The 22,821-nt window shown below is 43.9% G+C and overlaps 1 protein-coding gene across 12 annotated transcripts in view; it reads right to left on the bottom strand.

The window, feature by feature from the left end:
* Positions 1-4,079: 4,079 nt before the first annotated feature.
* The window catches only part of ABCC9 (ATP binding cassette subfamily C member 9), a 68,493-nt gene continuing 49,751 nt past the window's right edge, over positions 4,080-22,821 (bottom strand). For 8 of the 12 annotated variants that reach the window (XM_071551571.1, XM_071551576.1, XM_071551580.1 and 5 more), the window contains 13 exons: positions 22,326-22,395; positions 21,374-21,531; positions 18,910-19,002; positions 16,169-16,271; positions 13,803-13,904; positions 11,970-12,090; positions 10,509-10,639; positions 9,885-9,963; positions 7,961-8,069; positions 7,658-7,761; positions 7,270-7,403; positions 6,864-6,926; positions 4,080-4,437 (listed from right to left, as the gene is read on the bottom strand). In XM_071551571.1, the coding sequence (XP_071407672.1) occupies positions 4,300-4,437; positions 6,864-6,926; positions 7,270-7,403; positions 7,658-7,761; positions 7,961-8,069; positions 9,885-9,963; positions 10,509-10,639; positions 11,970-12,090; positions 13,803-13,904; positions 16,169-16,271; positions 18,910-19,002; positions 21,374-21,531; positions 22,326-22,395 (1,405 nt within the window). In that variant the 3' untranslated portion in view covers positions 4,080-4,299. Of the gene's footprint in view, positions 4,438-5,211; positions 5,392-6,863; positions 6,927-7,269; positions 7,404-7,657; positions 7,762-7,960; positions 8,070-9,884; positions 9,964-10,508; positions 10,640-11,969; positions 12,091-13,802; positions 13,905-16,168; positions 16,272-18,909; positions 19,003-21,373; positions 21,532-22,325; positions 22,396-22,821 lie in introns of all 12 variants that reach the window. The other 4 variants (XM_071551574.1, XM_071551577.1, XM_071551579.1 and 1 more) reach the window with 1 other exon arrangement.

Genomic DNA, 22,821 nt, shown 5'->3' with positions numbered 1-22,821 from the left:
GAATCACACTGGGAGGTTTCTCTCAGCCCATGATATATTTTCTATATTTTTAAACAGCACTATTAACTTCTAGAGCTCTGCATGAGCAGGGAAGGTGCTTCTTACATCTGTAAAGGTGAAACTTAAGAGAAAAGAGGTGCTAATTATTGTACCTCTCTTAAATTCTGCAAGATAACTCCACAGTCCCACAGTGGGAACCAGGATCTCACTGAAGTACTATAAAATAAATCAGGATCGCATTGTCATCAAAGGTGCACAAACAGATATTTTTGTGTTTCATCTTCACACTGGCTGAGTCTGAGATCAATGAATCCAATTAGCTTTTCACTGAAGAGAGTGAAATTAAACCAAGAATGATTTTAGCCTTTTGGCTGTGAAATTCGGGTAGCAGTATGCAAACATCTGCTTGTTTTGAATTTATTTTATTTGTATGACAAAGGTCAACATGAGGAAACAATCCAGAAAAGAACAAAAACTTTTCACAGCAGTAGACAGGGAAATCACAGGAATACTTCCCCTCATAAATTGTTCAAGACTGAGATTCTTTGCTTAGTTGTGTAACACAGTTTTTATTTCCAATAGCCCAGAGTGAGAAAACCCTTCAAAATCACTAAAAAAAGATAAACCACTGTATCATTATTGCCTTACCAGACTAATTGTAATCCCAATTTTAAGTCCTACAACTTCTCCAAAATTCGGTGCATTTTTTGGGGCCAAATACTGTGCCTTATGTTATTTTAATTGCATCAAAAATAGGCTTAATTGCATCTCATGATCTTCTCAATCTTGTGGCAGTATGTAAATAAGAATCACATTGAATATGACTATAAAAGCTGATACTTCAATTGTGCCTTTAAAAATAGGTGTGTGAAACTCCTTCTGGAGGTTTTCATGGAGTTAACATGGTCAGCATTTAACCATGTGTGTTAGTCAAGTGCAGGCAACCTTTCCAAAGCTGTATGAGGTAATTATCTATCTAGATGCACATAAATTCTTGAAGATATAGTAATAATTTGAAAATCATAGCTCCTGATCTGATTCAGAGATGTGCCAGAAACGTGTAAGGGAAAAGACAGGTTACCTCAGGATAAAATAATAACATGAAGGACTAAAGGCATACAGAACAATTAGTGGCTGGCTAATTACATGCCATTTTAAGTAGTGTTTTTCTAATGGTCAAGAAGGGGCTCATATAAAAAATTGAAAAAGCTGATAGAACAGCACAGCCATACCATCAATAAGGCCTCTTTAAAAGCACTGGCTCAGTGGGTGCAAAAGAATCGAAAATCTGTCCCTGAAAACTTAACCTTTCATGATTGAGCTGATATTGGTGCCTTTTTCTGGGAATCCCTCTCAAAGGGAGATCAAGAAGCCACGCAGGTGGTTGTGGCTTGGCAGTTCATCCTCAGACTCTTAAAAGAGCAAGCCTGCAAAAACTCCAAAAATTATCGTGTATTTTGTTTGAGGAGTTAAGGTTTAGGTATTGCAGTTGATGTGCAGAACTGGTGTCGCGACAAGAGCAGGAAGATTCAGTTAAAGGAGACAAGAGGTTTGAAGATTTTATTGCTGCGTCATCGGAGTTTCAAAACGGCGTCCCTACCCCTCACACACAAAATGGAGCCTCTACCACACAGAGACAAAATGGTGGCCCTGCCCCTCAGACACAAAATAGTGGCTTTACCCCTCACACAAAAAATGGTGGCCCTACCTCTCTCACACAAAATGGCAGATCTACCACTCACACACAAAATGATGGCCCTACCCCTCAGACAAAAAATGGCGGCTCCACCCCTCAGACACAGAGTGGCGCCCCTGCCCCTCACACGCAAAATGGTGCCCCTACCCCTCACACAAAAAATGGTGGCCCTATGCCTCAGACACAAAATGGTGGGTCTACCCTTCAGACATAAAATGGTGGCCTTACCCCTCATAAACAAAATGATGGCCTTACCCCGCAGACACAAAATGGCAATTGTAACCCTCACACACAAATTGGTGGCCCTACCCCTCACACGCAAAATGGCGGCCCTATCCCTCAGAGACAAAATGGCAGCTGTACCCCTCAGACACAAAATGGCGGCCCCACTCCTGAAACAGGCAGTTAAATGCCTCCATGACACTCAATCCCATCAGCTCTCAGAAGCTGAGCAAAGTCAGCCCCAGTCAGTACTTGCATGGGAGCCCTCCTGGCAATACCATACTGGGGACTGCAGGTTCTCGTCCTGAGGACGTCACTGTCACCGTCCAAGCTTGCTCAGCCATGGCAGCCTGAGGAGCAAAGGACGGGGCCAGTTCTGTGCACATTTGTGAAGGTGAGCCATACATACCCCTGAGACACAAAATGGTGGCCCTGCCCCTCAGACACAAAATGAGGGCCCAAACCCTCAGGCACAAAATGGTGGCCCTAACCCTCAGACACAAAATGGCAGCCCTAAGCCTGAGACAGGCAGTTAAATGCCTCTCTGACACCTGATCCCATCAGCTCTCAGAAGCTGAGCAGGGTCAGCTCTGGTCAGTACTTGGATGGGATCCCTCCTGGCAATACCATACTGGAGGCTGCAGGTTCTGGTCCTGAGGCCTTCACTGTCACCGTCCAAGCTCGCTTGGCCGTGACAGATGAGCCTGAGAAGCAAAGGGTGGGGCCAGTTCCGCACACGATGTGCCTCACCTAAAACATCCACTGTGCAGGCTCCAAGGACACACCCACACGGGTGAGCCCTTCCCAACCTTGTTCACGAAGCTGAGCCATACATACAGACATACCCTTGAAACACAAAATGGCGGACCTACCCCTCAGACACAAAATGGCGGCCTTACCCCAGGACAGAGAATGGCAGTCCCGACCCTCACACACAAAATGGTGGCCCTACCCCTTAGACAGAAAATGGCAGCCCTGCCCCTCAAACAGGCAGTTAAATGCCTCTCTGACATCTGATCCTGTCAGATGGAAGCTGGGCAGGGTCAGCCCTGGTCAGTGCTTGGATGGGAGCCCTCCCAGCAATACCATACCGGGGACTGCAGGTTCTAGTTCTGAGGACGTCACTGTCACTGTCCAAGTTTGCTCAGCCATGGGAGATGAACCTGAGGAGCAAAGGGTGGGGCCAGTTCCACAGGCTGTGCCTCACCTAAAACATCCACTGTGCAGGCTCCAAGGACACAAAATTGCAGTTAGCAATAGGACAAGGGGGCACGGGCTCAAGCTCTGCCAGGAGAAATTGAAGTTGCAGATCAGAAAAAAATTCTTTGCTGAGAGAGTGCTCAGGCATTGGGATGGGCTGCCCAGAGAGGGGGTGGATTCCCCATCCCTGGAGGTTTTTAAAGTGAGCTTGGCCGTGGTACTGAGTGCCATGATCTGGTAAAGGGACTGGAGTTGGACCAAGGGTTGGACTTGATGATCTCGGAGGTCTTTTCCAACCCAATCGATTCTATGATTCTATGACACACCCACGTGGGTGAGCCCTTCCCAATCTTCCTTCATGAAGCTGAGCCATGACATACAGACATACATTTTCATGGAGGTGATTAAAGGATTGGCTAATACCACGTTTATAAATTCAGGTTAATTTTAATACAAAGTCTTGAGATACTGTACAAAATTCCTCTATAAGCCTATCAAAGCATGCATAGTTATAGGATGATTTGAATCTCCGCTTGAGGAAAGTAGCCAGAATTAACATGGATTTAGGAACTGACTGAGGGAATGAGCCATCATTGCACTGAGAATAGTCCTGTCACAATTAAAGTGTGCTAACTGAAGAGAAGCACAGGAAGAATTTCCTTGTTCCTGACGGAATTCCTTTCCCTCATTCACTGCTTCTACACTACAGCTTGGAGAGCAAAGTTGATGCCTTTGGAATGCAGCAGATTGCCCCAGGCATTATGGGGTTGAATTTTTTCCTGAGTCTTTTCCCCTCTGGGACAGAGTCCTTCTGGGGAACCTCTTGTTTCCTTGACAAACTGCATGATTCAGTTGTCAGTTCCAGCATAACACATAAGATCAGTGCGTTCTTCTGCTCTCTATAAAAGACAATAAAAAACCCACCAAATTCCCACGCAGTAAAAACTTCTCCCTCCATGTGTGCATGTGTGAGTGTGAGAAGTTTAATAGCTTTGAATTGACATTTTTATTGCTTCAAGGCATACATGTATTGCAATAGGTTTTATTATTTTGGAAGATGGAGGTGTGAAGGAAGAAACAAACAAAAAAAAAAAGAAAAAAAAAGTGATGTTACATTGAATAGAAAATACTTGAGTTTCATTTGTTTAAAAATAAGCTATGAAATTGCATCCTGTGATTCTTCACATGTCAGCCCGGACAAAGGAGGCAAAGATTCCATCTTCTTGGGAAAGCAGGTTCTCAGGTGTGTCATACTCTAGAATGTTCCCTCTCTTCATGACGATCACCACGTCTGCAGTGAGGATGGTGTGAACCCGATGCTGCCCCAAAGACAAGCAAACACAAGTTTTCATTTAGATAATTCCCACTGCAGGTCATTAACAGGCCTAATGCCAAGCAAAGCAAGCTGGGGAAAGGCTATCCTTGTTTATCCTTGGAGTAGGTCCTTGCACTTAATCTTTAATCTGATGTCCAGATTACTTTACAGCCTGTGCCACCAAGCCTGATGCACTTCACTTGGGAGTGCTAATTGCCATTATAGACAGCACAGCTGTTGGAATAACTCCTATGGCATCAATGAAATACATCTTCCAGTAAGGAAACATGGATGAGAAGCATCCTGGATATGCCTGCACTGGCAGGTGGCTCAGCATCCTGCTCTGCCCCTTGGTGTCTGTACCCCAACATTCCACTCTCCCTCTGGGCTGTCTCTTTCTATAAATGAATTATCTCCCTCTGAGACCTAATCTGAGTGTGCTCCAGGCAGTAGTTTAACCCCACAGTCGACAGGAATAAAACCAGTTTGAGTTTAATTTCATATGAACACACCCAGTCAGGTATAGATGGGGTGAATTCTTAAAAGTGGGATATTTCTCTTCACAGGCTGAAAAATCAGAGATCACTTTGTGGGTTGGGCTCCTCTGATGTGCCAGTTTCAATATTAGCTGCTTTTCTAAGCTTTGTTACATGTTTAGCATAAATAATCCTGAAACCCAGGGACTACACAATAAACCCCTTCTTGCACTGTCACATCAGGAGCTGTGCAGTAGAAAGGCAGCAGAATGAAAGGAAACTAAAGAAGTAAAAATAACTACCAAAGAGCCAGAAGTCTGGTGAACAGTGTGGACTGAGAGAGTCTACTTGTGAGTCTTCACCAGAGTGGTGAACAGGCCGTCCTCTTTGAGGAGTAAGTTTGAGGCAGTGTCACACTCAACTAGAAAGCCCTCAGAAAGGACTAGGACAAGATTGGCATCCAAGATGTGAGAGACACGATGCTGGAAAAAAGAAGAGAAAAACAGGTGGGTGAAGGAAGGATCAGAATGGAGAGAGGAAGGAAATGAAGCCAGTTCTGTGAGGAAAGCTAAATGTTAATGTGTGCTGCAGTGCTTGAGACACCAAGTTTGGAAGGGCAAAGCAAAAGGGAAGTCAGAGCACCTGAAGGAAGCCCACAAGGCAGATTGACAGAGACTGTTTTCAAGAGGGTGTAGTGACAGGACAAGGGGGAATGGCTTCAAATTGACTGAGAGTATGTTTAGATTGGATACTAGGAGGGAATTCTTCCCTGTGAGGGTGCTGAGGGACTGGATTGTTCTTCTCCAGGTTTCCCAGAGAAGCTGTGGCTGCCCCATGCCTGGCACTGCTCCAGGGCAGGCTGGATGGGGCTCTGAGCAACCTGGGCTACTGAAAGTTGCCCCTGGCCAGGGCAGGAGGGTTGGAATTAAATGACTTTTAAGGTTCCTTCCAACCCAGGCCATTCTGTTATCCTGTGATTCCAGGCAGAAGGACAATGCTGCAAACTGGAATGGTGTGTAAATGAAGAAGAGTGTGCACACCACTGGCATCTTCAGCACTTACACACCCAAGAACCTTATAACATATTGCAAATGAGCTGGGTTAAGTGGTTTGTCTGACACAAAGAAGTCACTGACAGACCTGAAACCAGAGTCCAGGAGCCCTGACTCTAATCTCTAACCACAGGACTGAGTTCCAGACATAGCAAACGAAACAGCTGTTGAAACATGTAGTTATCCTGTGGAGAAAACATCTGTTTGGTGACTAAGGCTGCTGTCACAAGGTGGAAATATTCTTAATGGTATCCACCATGTGCCTCCATGTGTCTGCCATACATGTGCATATCTGCATGGAGTTATGGAAGTCGTGGGCACTAGAAATGGCAGGAAAACAGGAAAAAATACTCTAAACCCTTAGCTGAGGAGATCTTAATTTTTGGGCAACTCCCACTGATTACAGTTTTCAAAACCTTTATCATAAACCCAGCTTTTTATCCTGAAACAGAGAAAAAATAACCCAACTCAAGAAGATTTTGAAATCTCATCTCATAAATCTGGGCAGTAATTGTAGGCACTACACATACACAGACTTCAGAGGCAAAATTTAAACCTAAGGTTTTGATGCAACTTTCAGTAACAGTTTAACCCATGCATCTGGTTTCAATTTTTTAGTCTTCACATTTTGTTGGAGACAGTGAAGATGCTGAAGTTCCCTGTGAAGTGTTTCTTGAGATTGGAAGGGTTTTAGTTTGGCCCTCAAATGCAAGGCAGCATTTACTGGAAGATTTCAGGTTGATCCAGTCTTGGCTTGTTCTGGTATCTGGGAATACCCTGAACTTGTGGTTTTGGTCTATGCTGTGATGTTTTTAGTTCTCTACAGTGATGTTTAAGGGGTGAAAGGCAAGGTAAGTGCCTGGGGAGTGAGGAAGGAGAGCATTTGCTGGCTCAGCACTCACTGCTATCGTGACGACGGTGCGGTCTGAGAACGCAGTCATCACAACCTTCTGCAGGATGTTCTCCTGGCAAAGGAAAAGCTCATTTCAGTTACATCACCCTTTTACATTTTACCCCATGTGTCTTCAAGCACAGAAGAGAGAGCATCATATTCCATCCTATCCCTGACCTGCACACCAGATCCCCAGCAGTGAAACGCTACACATGTAAAATCAGGGATTTTCTGAAATATTTATCTTTTTTTTTTTCCTTCAATCCCCAAACCACATCAACAGCGATGGCTGGAAGCAAGCACGAGAGACAAGCAAACCCAACCAGTTTTTATGCTGAGGAGATCTCATGGCTGGCACTCTGGTGCCCCTTCTCCTGGCAGATCCGTGCAATCCTGGTGCCAATTGCCATACTCACCGTGGCCATGTCAATGGATGCTGTGGCTTCATCCATGATGAGGATGCTGCTCTTGCGCACAAAGGCTCGGGCCAGGCAGAAGAGCTGCCTCTGCCCCACACTGAAGTTCTCCCCTCCTTCTGTGACCATGGCATCTGTAATCAAATCAGTCACTCTGAATGTCACAACCACTGAAATGCTGCAGGATTTTTCCACAGTGCATGGAAACCCAGGTTATTCTTCAGCTTTTTGGTAAGAATATTGTCTCCAGCATGGGGAGAGAATCTTCATTATGTGCCTGTCAACTCCTACATGATGGTTGAGAGTGTCAGATCATATGTGTCTGTTTATATGTGCATGCATGATTTTATTATTGGCCTATGTTCCCAGAAACTTAGTTCAGACATACCAAGGCCTCCTGGCAACGACTTGACCATGTTCTTCAGCTGAGCAATCTCCAAAGCTTCCCAGAGTCTATCATCAGTGCACTTGCATTCTGGATCCAAATTAAAGCTGCAAAGAAAACCACAACAGGAGTTTCACTACTGCAATTACACTTAGCTCTTCTGCGAATTAACAATGTGTGTCTCACTCGACTTTCCTTGGGCAGATAGGCTGGACTGCAGTAGGAAGGGTTCTTCCCTATTCCACACCTTTCTGTTCCATCAGGCCATGCCATGCTGCCTGTCACCCCCTGAGGACATGGACCTACCGGATGGAGCCGCTGAACAGGATTGGATCCTGGAGAATGATGGACAGTCGGGAGCGGAGGGTGTGGAGAGGCAATTTGCTGATGTCTATCCCATCAATCACGATCCTCCCTGTGTGAAACAACATGCAGAAGACATGAGGGAACGGCACAGAGCACGTGGTCCACAGGCAGAGAGGTGACACAGTACCTTCAGGGTGGAGTCTGCGTCTGGGACCTCTCAGCACTGTCCTACACGTGGGAAATGGGACTGTGTGGAACAACACAAGGCAGAGGTGGCCCAGCTGATTAGTGACACTGTCACCTTGCCCTCTGCCTTTCATTTTGTCCTCAGCCTCCTTAAGGGACAGGCATGGCTTTCCTGCTATGTGATTAGCAATAGCACCAGCAGGATGATTTGAAATGGGCTTTAGAGCCAAACCAGGCAAGAACAAGAGCAATTTATGTAGTCAGCCATGTCCTGGGCCTTTCTTTGTTCCCTTTGCACAAAATATTTACTTGGAGATTGTGCACAGTGGCTTTTGCATAATATATGCATGTAAATGCAATCCATACATCAGAAGACAAAACTATCCTTCAAACTTCAGAATGAATGGAGTGGCATTAACATTTTATCAAGAGGTAGGTCAGAAAAACCGAAAGGATGCCCTACTCCAAGGCATTTTAATCCCACTTGTGCTGGTTCCTACAGCTCAGTTTCATTTGAGTATATGGTGCAAATTAGCCACACACTGCTCTGCTGTCATAAGATTACTGGAAGCAGTCACATAAATCACTCCTTCAAAAGAAAGAAGCAAGAGGAGGCAAATAAAATGGAACACATACAAATTTAAAGAGATAACAAAGACCAAAGGCACAACATGAATGAAATCTTGGCTCTAGGAAAGTTAATCAAAATCTTGTTATGTAACTTTTCTTAGAGTCAGGACCCCACCCAGGAGTGGACCAGCACAGAGGCCAAATATGGGTCTAGCTGAGAGAGGGATGTGCACAGAAGATAAACAGAGCTTGATTAGAGAAGTCTTGGATGTTCCTATCGGGAAAAATCAGGGATACTGAAGGAGCAGACAATGAAAATATACAGAAAAAAGATTTAAGTAGAAGGAACATGTCAAGTTGGCCATAAGCACAGCTATTATTTGTGGTCATGAATCAGGAGCCCATTACCATAGATACATATGGGCACAGGAGCACAACAAAAGCAAGTGTTAATCTGCATCAGATTCACTTTCCCTTCCACATCCTGCTGGGGTTTCCTAGAAAACATTCCATATACAGTGGCTAAATTAGAAACACGGAAATCTCTGAAACCAAAAGATGACATTTTCACTTTCCACTTGGGTTTCTGTATTCCTGCAACAGCATACAAGTGTCTGTGTTATAAATGCCAGGGTGGCTATTGCCAGTTCATGCATGCCAGTTCATACTAATTAGCTGGGAGAGCAAAACCAGCCACATTTTCCCAACTTTCAGTTAGTTTCTGCTGCAGTTGTGGGAAACCACAATAAAATAAAAAATAAATATCTAGGGAATGGACTTGTTGAGTTCTAGTTTCTATTCTGATGATATTTTGACAGCTATAATAAGTTAATTCAGTTATTCTTTAGGGAGAAACTTAGACGCTCCAGAGGGTGACACATTTTTTCATCCTATCTCAAAAATGGCATATTGTTTTTTCAGAGCATACACACAAAAATAAATTTAATATCTTAAAAGTATAATCTCTGTGCAACATTTCCTGGAAGAACCAAGTGTTATTCACAATAGGACACTTTGTACTTTGAAGGATCAGGCGTAACAAACCCCATCCTAATCAAGTATCTTCTAAGCCAGAGAGCCCCAGGATATAGACTATCAAAAAGACTCCTCATTCTGAAGAAATAAAGGGGGAGCAGGTTAGGAGTGGCATCCTCCAGTGAAAACTCACCATCAAATATGTCCACCATTCTGAAGAATGCCAAGGACAGGGAGGACTTGCCACTGCCAGTACGACCACAGATCCCAACCTGCAAAAAACAGCAAGATGTCACTTCCTTACAGAGGAAAGCCACAAATCAGACCTTCAGTTCTTTTGGGAAAGCTGGACTGGCTTATGCTATGGCTAAGTAGAAAGTTCCTTCCCAAAGGCCAGTGGCAGACACCAGGGGAAAACCAAACCAGCACAGCAGGACACACTCCCCTTTCCTGCCTCTCTGCATCATAAGGACTTGTCCCAGGAACATTTCTGAAACTTCTGGGTTTTGATCTGGACTCCCAGGACACTTAAATATGAGATATTCTTGCATTTTTCCTCTGGTCCAGTGTGGTATTCCAGATCTAATCCCACCTGCCACCCAGACTCCCTATGCAAGGAGAATGGGCTTGGAAAGAAATGGGACTCTCATAAGGAAAGCTGATCCCATGCAAATGTAGTTTCTGACCCATGCCCAGGCACCTCACAGAGGACTGTCAGTGCAAGCTGTTGTCATTCTTGCTTTTCTGCCACCTTAGAAAAGAAAACAGCAGGGAAGGACCTGCTCTGGAATAAGGAAGATGGGCAGTAGCTTGGTACCTTTTGTCCTGGTTTGATATACGCCTTCACATGCTTAAGAACAGGCTTCAGGTTGTTCTCATACCGAACACACAAATTTTCTATCTTGATTTCCCCCTCCTGGGGCCAGTCTTTGGGGACCTGAGAGGGATCTGAAAGAGTTACGGAAAAGCAAAGTGAAAGGAGTGCTGTGAGGGGGTCACCCTTTACTACAGTCCCCTCTCCCATTCTCTGCTGCCTGGGCTCCTTCCTTAAGCCACGGGAGAAATGGAGCCCCAGGTCCCTGCCAAGGGAGAGCTGAGCTGGGAACTGCCAGGCAGGCACACTGGCAATTGGCCTCCAGACCTCAGCACAGAAGGAGAGAGGGCAGGCCCTGGAGCACCTCTTGGCAGTGACCCAGGGAGAAGCCAAAGGAGCAGGGAACGCCGTGTCCAGTGCAGCCTTGGCGTGTTCCTCGGTCAGTAACCGGCACAGGAAGGGCAGTGGGAGCGAGGATGTTGTTACTGCTGCACAACATGAGCTGTTGACATTATCACAGCTCATATTTCAGCCTAATTTGCAAACAGGAGGCAGGTTTTGTCTCCAGGCTGAGGAGCTTGGCTTTGCAGGGAAGCTGTTGGCCTGCCAGCCTTCTGGTCTTGCCTTTCAGCCACTTCTGAAATACCAACCAAAGCCAAATTGAAGTATGTATTGTATACAAAGTCTGAGGTGCAGCTCAGACCCCAGGTGACCAAGTCTGACAATGTGACCCTGTCCGGTAGTCCCCATTTTGAAGTATGTGACTGAAGGCACAATTCTAATTTTTATCCATATTTTTGTTTCCTAAATAGCCATATGGGTGTTTTGTTCATCCCATCTATAACTGGTGTTTTCTGATTGTACTACAGGGCCATTCTCTGTCTCATAGAATCATAGAATGGATTGGGTTGGAAAATACCTCCGAGATCATCAAGTCCAACCCTTGGGCCAACTCCAGTCCCTTTACCAGATCATGGCACTCAATGCCACGGCCAATCTCAGTTTAAAAACCTCCAGGGATGGGAAATCTACCCCATCTCTGGGCAGCCCATTCCAATGCCTGAGCACTCTCTCTGCAAAGAATTGTTTTCTGCTCTCCAACTTCAATTTCCCCTGGCAGAGCTTGAGCCCGTGCCCCCTTGTCCTATTGCTGAGTGCCTGGGAGAAGAGACCAATCCCCACCTGGCCAGAACTTCCCTTCAGGTAGTTCTAGACAGTGAGGAGGTCACCTCTGAGCCTCCTCTGCTCCAGTCTCCCTGGCACTGGTCAGGGATTTATTTCATGTTAGCACAGGCAACATATCCCATAGCTGCTTTTGGCTATCCTTGTCACTCACATCAGTGGCAGCTCCTCCACATCAATGAGAACAAATTTTGGCCAAAGTGGGGTGTACATTTTGCCTCACCAAGTCTACAGTTCTTTCCCTTTACCACAAAAAAACCGAAAAAGGTTAGAATGCAATACCCAAGCAGCCTTCGTAGTTCTCTGACTCCATGTTCAGGAAGCTGTGGACTTTTTTGACTGCACCCATCTGCACCTCCAGGTCAGCCAGATTCCTCACCACCCAGTTCAGATAGTTGGTGATCTGCATCACAAAATGATAACAAGGACAGTGTTCAGCCTTCTCTCTGTTCATCTACCTGTTTGCAAATAAAGGTTTAATATGTTTGGGAAAATCCTTGGCCTGACTCAGCACAGGAAGTCTCCAAGTGACATTCCAGCAGGATCAAATCCACAATAAGCCAGTCATACTCCATCACAAACAGCCCTGACATAGTAACTCAGTGCCTGGTATTCTCATCCTTGTCGTTTGAAGGAGAAATATAGAAAAAAAAAATCAAAGTTGGAAGCACTGTTTGGAAATATAACATTTTCTAATCTTTCAAAGACTGCAACGAAGGATTAAGGAAGTTTATTATTTGCAAATACATGGAAAAGATTTGATGATCATTTCATTTCTGTTTCTGCCTATGTCTATTTAGACAATCCATTTCTCTCTGTGAAAAATATGAGAAATTTTTAGCATAGAAATATACGAGGAAAAAACATGTTATCAATTAAGCAGCACTTTTTTCCTGGGTTTATTCTCATTTGTAATGAAAAGGATTTGATCAATAGTAAAGGTGTTACTTTTAGTAGATAATAGTTGACAATTAGTTCTCTAACAATACCCAGTAACTTAGACTCATTTCTAGTCAGGGCTGACTCTTTAAGGCTGAAAATTGTAAAGCTATTTCCTAAACATTCCTAAGTCTGTAGTTAGATGCTTATATATATAAAAAATTGAACTTACGAGGAACAGTTGATTGCCAAGAACCTTTGAAAACTGAGATATTTATATACCTGATAGAGGTTTAGAAATTCAACACAGTGAAAACATCCTATTCATAAACATATTCAGAGAAGGGCTTTGTCAGTTATTTTTGGTGGGAGATTGTTGAATCTGACAAATAAGGGCTTTATTATGAGTAAATCACCCAGCCCCACTTCTTTCCCACTAAGTTAATACTGATGCAATAGTTGTTCCTGCCACTATGACCATACTGCATTTGCCCCACTCTTGTGATTAACTCAGTAATATTTCTACTCTCTATGGTGATTGTAATTCACTCTGTGCTCCTGGTGCTCTCTCCTAGCCAGGAACACTAAAACACTGTTCGTTCCCCACAGCTCAGCCAAAATAACTCACTGCTAATGACAGTGGCAAAATGAATCAGCTGCTGGACCACCGAAGACTTGTCATTCCTATCTCCACGTCCTCTGCTTTGCTTCTGCTACCTGGCATGATGAGCCATGCCCACAAAGGTGCCAATCCCCAGATCCCTTCAGAATTGCATGGCCAATATCAGGCATCTGAGTAGTTTCCCTCCAAAGGCAAACCTGCTATTTCTGTTTCTTCAGCAATTGTTTTATTTGGTCTCTGGTTAAAGATTACCCAGATAATGGCAATCTGTGGAATAGTGTTTCCTGGCAGGTTTTTGCCATGTAGAGGAGGAACCAACACTGTGTTACACAAACCAGAGTGCACAGCAGGTCCTCTTACGCATTTTTAATTTCCCTGCCTGGCCTAGGAGCACGCAGGGCCTGGGAATGGCTGCATTTTTTTAATTGGCTCATAAAACCTGAAGCAAGTCCAAGTTGCCCTGAACTCTCTGAGATTTGGCTCAAATCCATTATTTGCAGGATTGGGGTTTTTTTCAAGATTAAAAAAGCTGGAAGATAACCATGTATATATAAAATAATATAAAATTAATACTTCTTGGTCTGAAAGTTCTTAAGCTTTGCCTTGGTACCTACTGTCAGAGCATAGAGCAGACCCAGTCCCACAAATCCTGAGTTTGGTCCTTCAGTGATGGAAGTGACAGCTGCGGTCAGAACGATACAGGCACCAAGGTAATCCTGGAATGAGCGAGACAGGGAGAGAAAGATTCCAGGCAACATTAAAATGCAGCAACAAAAACATTTGTTTAGTTGCAGAGCAGTGTCACTTTACTGAGAATTATTTATATAATAACACCTGGTAATGAATTTTTGCTTGTTTTTCCCTGCAGAAGAACAGGGTTGTGGTGCCCAACCTGAAACACTCTAAAGCAATAAGTGAAACAGGCCAGGAAGTTCAGCAAATCCATTTGGTGTCTCACTGTGGCAACAGTGTGACATTAACAGGCATTGCCACAGCTTATTCTGAGATTGGTATCCAGCAGGTACCAAAAAATCTAATAAGCACATAAAAAATCCATAAGAATGATATAACACTGACACCCCTAATTCCTACCATTAAACCAAATCAATTCCACTCTCTTTCTGGTCTTTTCAAATGTGGATTTGCCTTCCCAGAAAGGGGAAGTATCATTGACTTCACAAAGTCCAGGAAGGCTTTTGGTAGAATTTATACAGATCATGTCTCTGTTTTATTGGCAGAAGCTTTGCAGGAGCTGAAACATATTTTCTTGATGTGGACTTCAGTTTGGAAGTGAATGCCACATGTGATCTCATGGAATCCAGGTGCCTGATTAATGACACCCTTGGTATTCCCACTCTCCCACTGCTGCCTGCACTGTATTTACTTTGGATTACATTTTCCATCCATTTTTCTCTTCCTGGCTGATAATATCCTGCCTGAAATCTTTCCTTCTGAGGTTTGAAATGAGGGCTGCCTGGTTCATCTGTCTGTAAATTGTGTTGAGGAGATGACAGACTCAAACTTAAGTGGGGGTTGGATTTAAACTGTCAGAGAGGAGGTTCAGATTGGATATTAGGAAGAAATTCTTCCCTGTGAGGGTGGGCAGGCCCTGGCACAGGTTGCCCAGGGAAGCTGTGGCTGCCCCATCCCTGGAAGTGTCCAAGGCCAGGCTGGATGGGGCTCTGAGCAACCTGGGAGAGTGGAAGGTGTCTCTGCCCATGGCAGGGGGTTGGGATGAGGTGGTCCTTTTCAACTCAAACCATGTGATTCTGGGATTCTATGATTGCCATCACAGGGAATTCAAAGCACAGTGGGTTTGAGTCTCCATCAGTAGCTGGGACAGGACTTAACAGCTGCTATAAAATCCCACAAACATTTTGGTCATCTTAGTACCACTGTGCCATTAGGCAGAGCTAAATGAACCATTCCTTAGCAAGGCCACATTGTTTCTAAAGCTATGATGCAGCAAGGCACATTCTTGGATCAGATTCATTCCAGATTGTAGGCAAGTCTAAAACTGTGAGACACTAACAGGCATTGTCACAGCTTATTCCAGGATTGGCTGTTGCTCTGTTATTTATCTGTCTTAGATTTGGAAGCAAGTTCAGCTTGATCTTGGGTGCTGTAAGAAGCTGAAAGCTTCATCCACAAGGGAAAACTTTGCCACCATAAGAAATGGAGAACAACTCTGTTGCTCCAACAGCATACCAGGAAAAGAAGGTGAGTGTACAGCCTTTGATGTGGGGATTAATCATTCCTGTTGCTATTTGTGTCTGGCTGAATCAGGTCACTGCTCTGTTTATTCACTGCTCTTTTGGTTTCGGATGAGTAAGGAAACCACAGTTACTTTGCTTGCCTCTTCTTGCCTTACAGATCAGGGAAGTGCCTCATGCTGTCCCTGAAAAGCCACCCCAAAACCCTGGAGCCTGTTTCACTGTCAGTGGCTGCCCTGCTGTCACTTCTTTTTCAGCTGGAGTCTAGTTCTCCTGTCTTTCATGAAGCCAAACAGTAAAACCACAAGCAGTGTGGCCTGACAGCTGCACTTACAACTTAAACCTGTTGCTGGAGAGACACTTTAGAACGTAAAAGGTGAGTGGTGCCTAAAACAGCCCTGGCAGAACAGTGGCACAGTTCACAAAACTACTAAAAATCCATGTCCTTCTTTGAAAGCCGTTCCTGCTGCAGCAGCTCTGCAGCTGCTGCACAGTAGTGGAGAAAGCCTTGGTTCAAGTTATGTATATGTTTGTCCTTGCATTCTCTTCAGACACTACACAGCATGGCAGCAAAAGATGAGGGAGCCTTGTGTTTTCTTACTCCTGGCCAAACAAGCTGCAAGAGCTCTGTGGGTTTCACGTAACAACCCCGCTCTATTTTAAGGCACTGCGTGTACAACCTCACGGCGAGATTAATTCTCGTTATTCCCTTCTCCACATCAGGCAGAGCCCCTGTTTGCTTCCAAGGTTCCCAGAGCCGAACGTACCGTCCTGACCTCCAGCCATCTGTTGGCAGCCGACAGGAACAAGTAGGCAATGTTGTTTGTGTCCGTCAGCTCCAGCATACGCTGCTTAAATCTGGCTTCGTGCCTGCCGAGGGCAAAGTTGGCACATTACAACACATGGCACACTCACACACAAAAGGGTGGGGCATTAACTCTTCTCTGCCTCCACCCCACCCCTCCAAACCAGAAGTTTTTACCCTCCTGATTTGGCCAGAATTTGGGTTAAAAACTCTTCCCTGAGGAGCTGTGCGTGCTGCCATGAGTCCCCAGAACTAGAGCTGCACGTGCAATGGGGAGGATTGTATTGGAGTGGATTTTGGATCAGAGCCTATCCCCTGGAAGAGAATGCAATGCTGAGGTGCTGGGGACAGGTTTTGCTTCCCAAAGTTGATCCATTTTTTATAGCTGTGGACTGGGGCCACCCCCTGGTATTCTCACAGGTGATGTGCTGCTGTGACCCCTTCCTTCTTCCTCACAAGCCACCAGCAAGCCCTGTCAGCTTCAAACCTGACTTCAGAAGGCACCTGGCCAGCTGCAGGGCTCTTCAGCAGGAGTGACATCTCTAAAGTAACAAGTGACACCTCTAAGGTTCCAACTCAGATAGATTGATCCACAGATCAACCCCTTTCAGCTACGCAGCTCAGCTGTTTCCTCAGCCAGTCACACGTTTCCCAAACAACTGGGAAACTACAATAAGGGAGAGCTGAAGATCATCTCTGACTTACAAAATGAGGGGTGTTACCTCCACTGTCACTGGTTTCTCTCTCCCCCATATAATGCCCATCACAGTGCAAGGATGCTGGAGCCCCTGAGAGCTGAGGTGCATTTTGGGAGGGGAGGGAGAATTCTCTGTTGGTGTAAGTGTATTAAAATCACGGTGTCTTGCACAGTCAGATGGAAACCATTTTGTTGTTTCACATTCTGCTGTCTACTCAATACCCTTACTTGAATAAACCAGCTGAACTTCAGTCATCTGTTTTATCATGGCAAGCTCTTTCATTTTAAAGCCTCAGGGCCCTGCTGTGAAGCACCTGAAATCCCTGTTCTGCCAGAAATTTCCTTCTTTTTTTTCCTGCTGTTTCCCACTGGTGTTTTATTTCCCTCTATACAGCTTGCAAACATGGCAAGTAACCTCCCCCAAACAACTGGTGACGGGAATGACGTGAGGAGGAGCAAAGATGCACTGACTACTCTGCTCATCTGCCTTCCTGGCAGCAAAACTCCCCTTTTTCCTAATGGAAAATCTGACAGGCTCAATCTGTGTGTTTTCATCCACGTTCAGCTCATCTTCAGGCAGTTTAAGGCTTTTATCCTGTCAGATGACAAACAGCAAAGGTCACTGAGATTACTCCCTGATCCAACTGTACTACTTTGTGGTAAGTTTTGTGAGGAGCTGCTCTATTTTATCCTGGAACATACTGAACTCAAACTGCAGGGAATGACTAACAGGACTGTTAGTAAATACAAACTTGCTGACGAAAAGTGCTGGAGACATCAGGTTGCGGTGACAGTGGAGCACAGACAGGGAGATGAAATGGCTTCGATTAGCACCAGAGTTCCTGGAGAACTCAAGTGATGGTTGTGATGCCAAGTCCTTCTCCCAGGTTGCCTTTTGCCCTCTGCCATCCAAGCCCAGAGTGCCTTTTTTGCAAGGTGGAGCTGAACCACTCCCAAGAAGTGCTAAGCTCCTTCATCTCTCCAAGGAGATAGCACGATGAAAGGCCACTCTGAACCTCTCAAGAAGCACTCAGCTCCATCATCATCAAGCCTTGAGGATGATTTACTCTTTCAGTACGTCATTCTGGTTGATCAAACTTGTTAAAACATTTCCTGTTGACCGCTGGCTCACAACTCATCAACTCAGCAATGTTTCTGCTTGTCCTTCCACAGTCCTGACTGCAGCACTCTGCTCTAAGAGCTGAGCTCCTGAAGGGGTGAAACAGCCTTAGGATGATCAAAGAGGTGTGTAAATAGCCCTGCAGTGAGAGCTGCTCTGGTTTGAAATTCTGCATGGTACAGGGTGAGTGCAAGTTGCTCTTACTGGGGAGCAACATCATCTGGGACTTTGTCAGCCATGCCAGTGATAATGTAATTAATATAAAAGGAGAATATGGCCTATATTTCTTGAAATAAGTACAGAAAAACATACGTGCATGGAAAGCTGGAAAAATTCTCTGCATCTACTGGAATTTAGTATTCAGTTTTGATTGACAAGAGTAGGGTTTACAATATTAAGATCAAGCTCTGTTCTGCTGTATTTTCCTTGGAAAGTCTCTCAAGTTGCACACTGACTTTCACTTGGAGAGTACTATGAAGTTGTTTTCTGCCCAGGGAAGGGGTTAAATACAGAACTGATTCAGGGACACAGCTTGTAGGATACAGCACGGGGGTCTGAAGGAGCAATGCCTGTGCCTGCTTGGCAAAAGAGAGTTCCCTGCTGCCCAGGTAAGGCATGGTTAAAATGGACTCCTGCAAAAGCCTAAATATCATCTCCAAAAAATGTAATCATCTTTAATTCAGTGGAAAACCAATACAGAAATAATTAGAGTGTTACTGAAAATATGCAAAAGGTTTTAGAGGCATGGCAAAGCAACAGGAAAGCAAACTCTTTTCTCTTTTTCCTTTGAGATAGCTTAATAAAATTTGTCAGCTCCAAGACCTTGCCCTCAGACATACTCCAGGCCAGACCAAAACCCAACCTCCCTTTAATGTGTTTTACTGACCCAAATGCTCTAATGGTGGTGAGGCCTTCAGCTGTCTCAGAGAAGTGACAGAGGAGGGGGAGCTGGGTGCTGTCATCCAGTTCCTGGAGGTCCCTGGGAGTATAAAACACAACAGGCAATGGAAACATCTCTGTCTGTAGAAATCCCACCGCACAGCAGGCAAGAACAGAAATTTCACGTGTCACATATACTCTTTTCAGGATCACACAAAACAGTATTTTTATGGTATAGAAAGACACTGGCATGGGAATTACACATTCCACTTGTGCCACAAGAGCCTTTGATTCATTTCCCTGTCACCACCTCCTTCTGCTTTTGGTCACAACTAAGCTTCTCTTTGTCCCCCACTGATAATGACATCAGCATGTCTCTCCTGGAAAAAAAACCTGCTGTCCATTTTAGCCAATCCTAATCCCCTGTTACTCTCACACCTTCTGATTTATTAATATAATGAACTTGGATGCAGAACAGTTGATTTTAAATTTTATAGCATGTTATTTGTAACTCTTAGGTCAGTAATAAAACAGGAGTTGTGTATCTGTAACTTTATCAGTACCAGCTGGTCTAACAAAGAAAAATTGCCTTTCCAAGTAACTCTTGCTTCATTTTCCACATCTGTAAGAACCACAACATGCTGAATGTAAATATAACAGATAATAGCAGACCTTCTATTTGTAGTGTTAAATTCCCGCAGTGGTTGAAACAGAGACAGCACTGACAGAGAAATAATAAGAATGTTAAATTTCCTCAATTACTCAGCAATGGCTCCTCCAAGACCTGCTTGGAGCAAATAATATTTAAGTCCAAAAAAGTTCCAGTCTCCTGAAACAGGAAGGTTTTCCACACCACAGAGAAAAATACATCTTTCTGCAGCACTACCATTGGCATAGCAGGCAGTTGGATAAACAGATCATTAGAGATTTAAACTCTTTATCAAAATCCTGCTGTTTTTGCACTCTGTATTGGATGGGCCAGGAGGGATCAGTGCTCCATGATGCTGAGTGTTGCACTACACAGAGCTGAGCCTGCTACTGCTGTTTGGATGATAAATATCTTTCAAATTTATGATGGAAAATACCCAGAAGTTTCTGAAAGATGTCATGGAAAATACAACAAAGAGTCAAAGTGCTGCAAGAAATACTGTAAATATTTGCATTTCTAAAAATTAGTGGAGCTTATACTCCTGCAAAGTACTGTGTCCAAGTAGATTATAAATATTATTGCTTCTCCTAATTTCCCAAGACTAGATTTTATAGCAATAAATTGGATTTTTTAATTTCTGTTGTGCATTGACAGAACACAAGTCAACCCTGAATGCCTCACGAGTGATTTAAAAGAGTTTAACTCAAACAGAATAATAATGATTATAAATAAAAAATTGCATGGTTATTGGTACACCAATTTTGGTGAGGTAAGAACTAGGTTTCAGTAAAAACCCCAGAGAAATTAAGCAGATTGTTTCAGGTTTCAACATTTTTGTGGTTTGTGAATTGTGATTATAGAGTTTTCTTAAGAATAAAACTTGGAAAATCTAAGGAAAGGAGGTGAAAATTGGGGTAAAGTGAAGCAAAATTATTAATATATTGCTCTGTGCCCACTGTGCTCCATGGATTTAAGGGGAATAACTGGCACAACTCTTTCTCAGGCTACCTGGATAAGAAACTCCTAGTTTATGTATTTCATATTAACTACAAAAACAGCAGCCAAGGCTTTAACATGTGCCTGCTGCAAAGACAGGGCCAGACAGTTGCTAATAATGGCAGGTTTTTGGCCTCCCTACAGGTCAGCAGGAGCCTTGATGAGTAACTTAAAGCATTAGAAAGTGGTGTAAATCCAGATTCTGGGTGCTAAAAACACCAAAAAAAGACAAGAGCGAAGGACTGAATTTAAGAAAAAAATTCAAAAGGCTTGCTTAAAATGTTTTACTGAAGTATAGAATGAAGTTGGCATTTCTAAGAAATCATGATGCTCCTTTTTGTCTGAAAAGTTTTATTTTTAATACTCAGCCATACCATTAAAATGGTTTGAATATAATTATAAAATGCTGTACAATGGAAATGACTCTCTGTGGAGTTTTTTACCCCCAATCTGAAGAAAAAGCTGTGACTGATGTTAATCCAGGGAGTTATTTTCCATTCTCTACTAACCCTCAGAAGGTCAAAGAGGAGCTTTGAGCAGATGCAAGCTGGTTCAGATGATTAACAAACTTCATTCTCAACTGACTCTGCAGCCAACAGTGTACAAAAGTGATGCAACTGGTGTTGCTTCCCTAAGTATCCCATTTGTGCTCAGGTCAGCTGGAAAAATCCTCCAGTGTATGTCCCAAACCTCAGGATCAAAAGCAAGATGCCATGGCCATTTTTCCGTTATTCCTGCAGCCTTACATTCCCTCACAATTCTTAGTACCATTTTTTTGGGGAGGAAATTTCCAGGAGAGTTTTTTGGGAGGGGGTTTAATACGTACTTGGAAGCAACTCTGAAGTATTTCTGGATGAAATAAAAGGCTATCCCGAGAGGCACGAGGGCAACCAGGAACCAGGGGGTGGCATAGGAGATCATGCCAATGGCTGACAGGCAGAGCAGGGTGGACCTGGTCAGAGACTCCAGAGTAGGAGGGATGTGCTGGAGTGAAATAAAGAACACACAGAAGGCAAAAATCACTGGTGGTACCACTATAACCCTTTTCCTACACAGGACTGTAGGGAAAGTGGAATGATACCACTGTGCAGTCATTGATATTGTCCTTATAACAGATTTTTTGGTTTTGTGAGTCTAATAGCCAAAAGGGAAGAGGTTAAAAAAAATTAACCAATAGGGGTTTTTCCTCCTAAAAGTCAGAGCTTCAAATCTCGTGGGGAAACAGGAGCCATTCCCACCTCACGCAGATAACAAGCAAGGATGAAAAAATTGTTCTTCATAACCCAAGTATTTAGGGCAATCCAATGCTCTTTCTCAGAGCCTCTTCATTTTTCTTCCATGTTCTCACCACCCTTCCATTCAGGATTATTACCCATCCAAAAATTTCAATGCACAGCCACAGTGAAAGCATCCCTTCCTCTCCCTGAGTGCTTTAAATCCACATGTGCTACAGCCAGGGTGGAACATTCATGTGTCATATGTACTCCCATACAGTTAAAATTATTATATTCTACCCTGTTTCCTCTTCTGGGCCCAAAATAGGATGTTTTGCTAATCCAGATCTTCATCTGCATATGAAGAAACTGAGAGTCACCATCTCCCACTATATTTATTTTAATGGTTACCTGCCCTTATTACTTTCAACTTTTATCATTCCCAAAACCTACGTTTGCTACGCCTCTCTCTACTGAACATTTTAACACATCATCTTATTCAGTACCTAAGTGAAAATTTGCAAAGCCAAGGTGAAATAAAGCAGAATATATTGATGTATCTACCTGGTCAATGATATTTGTGTCAGCAGAGAAGCGATTTAGAATTAGCCCCAGTGGAGTCATATCGAAGAACCTGTTGAACAAATTAAAACCAAAAAGTTACCTGTAAAGGAATTCCATTTTGGGGTAAGAAATCCAGACAGAGAGAACACAGAGCTGACTCCACCCTTTTTATAAAACCAAGCAGTAAGTAAGAATATAAATGAATACATAGGGTATAAAATCTGCATCATGAATGCTGCTTAAATCCTTCTTTTGGCATTTCCCCCACAAAAAATATTCTCCCTCCTCTTCCAAAACCCTGCTGTCTTATGTCCTGCTCCCTCAAGACTTAAGATCCCTTCCAGAGATCTCAGCCTGTCCCTGGCTGCTCCTGCTGATGGGCACCAACCCCAGATCACAGAATCACAGAATCAGTTGGGTTGGAAAAGACCTCTGAGATCATCAAGTTCAACCCTTGGGCCAACTCCAGTCCCTTTACCAGATCATGGCACTCAGT

This window comes from Pithys albifrons, chromosome 3 (assembly GCF_047495875.1).
Source record: "Pithys albifrons albifrons isolate INPA30051 chromosome 3, PitAlb_v1, whole genome shotgun sequence".
Classification (NCBI taxonomy): Eukaryota; Metazoa; Chordata; class Aves; order Passeriformes; family Thamnophilidae; genus Pithys; species Pithys albifrons.
Note: the sequence above shows the minus strand (reverse complement) of the source record. Positions and strands in the feature narration are given on the sequence as shown.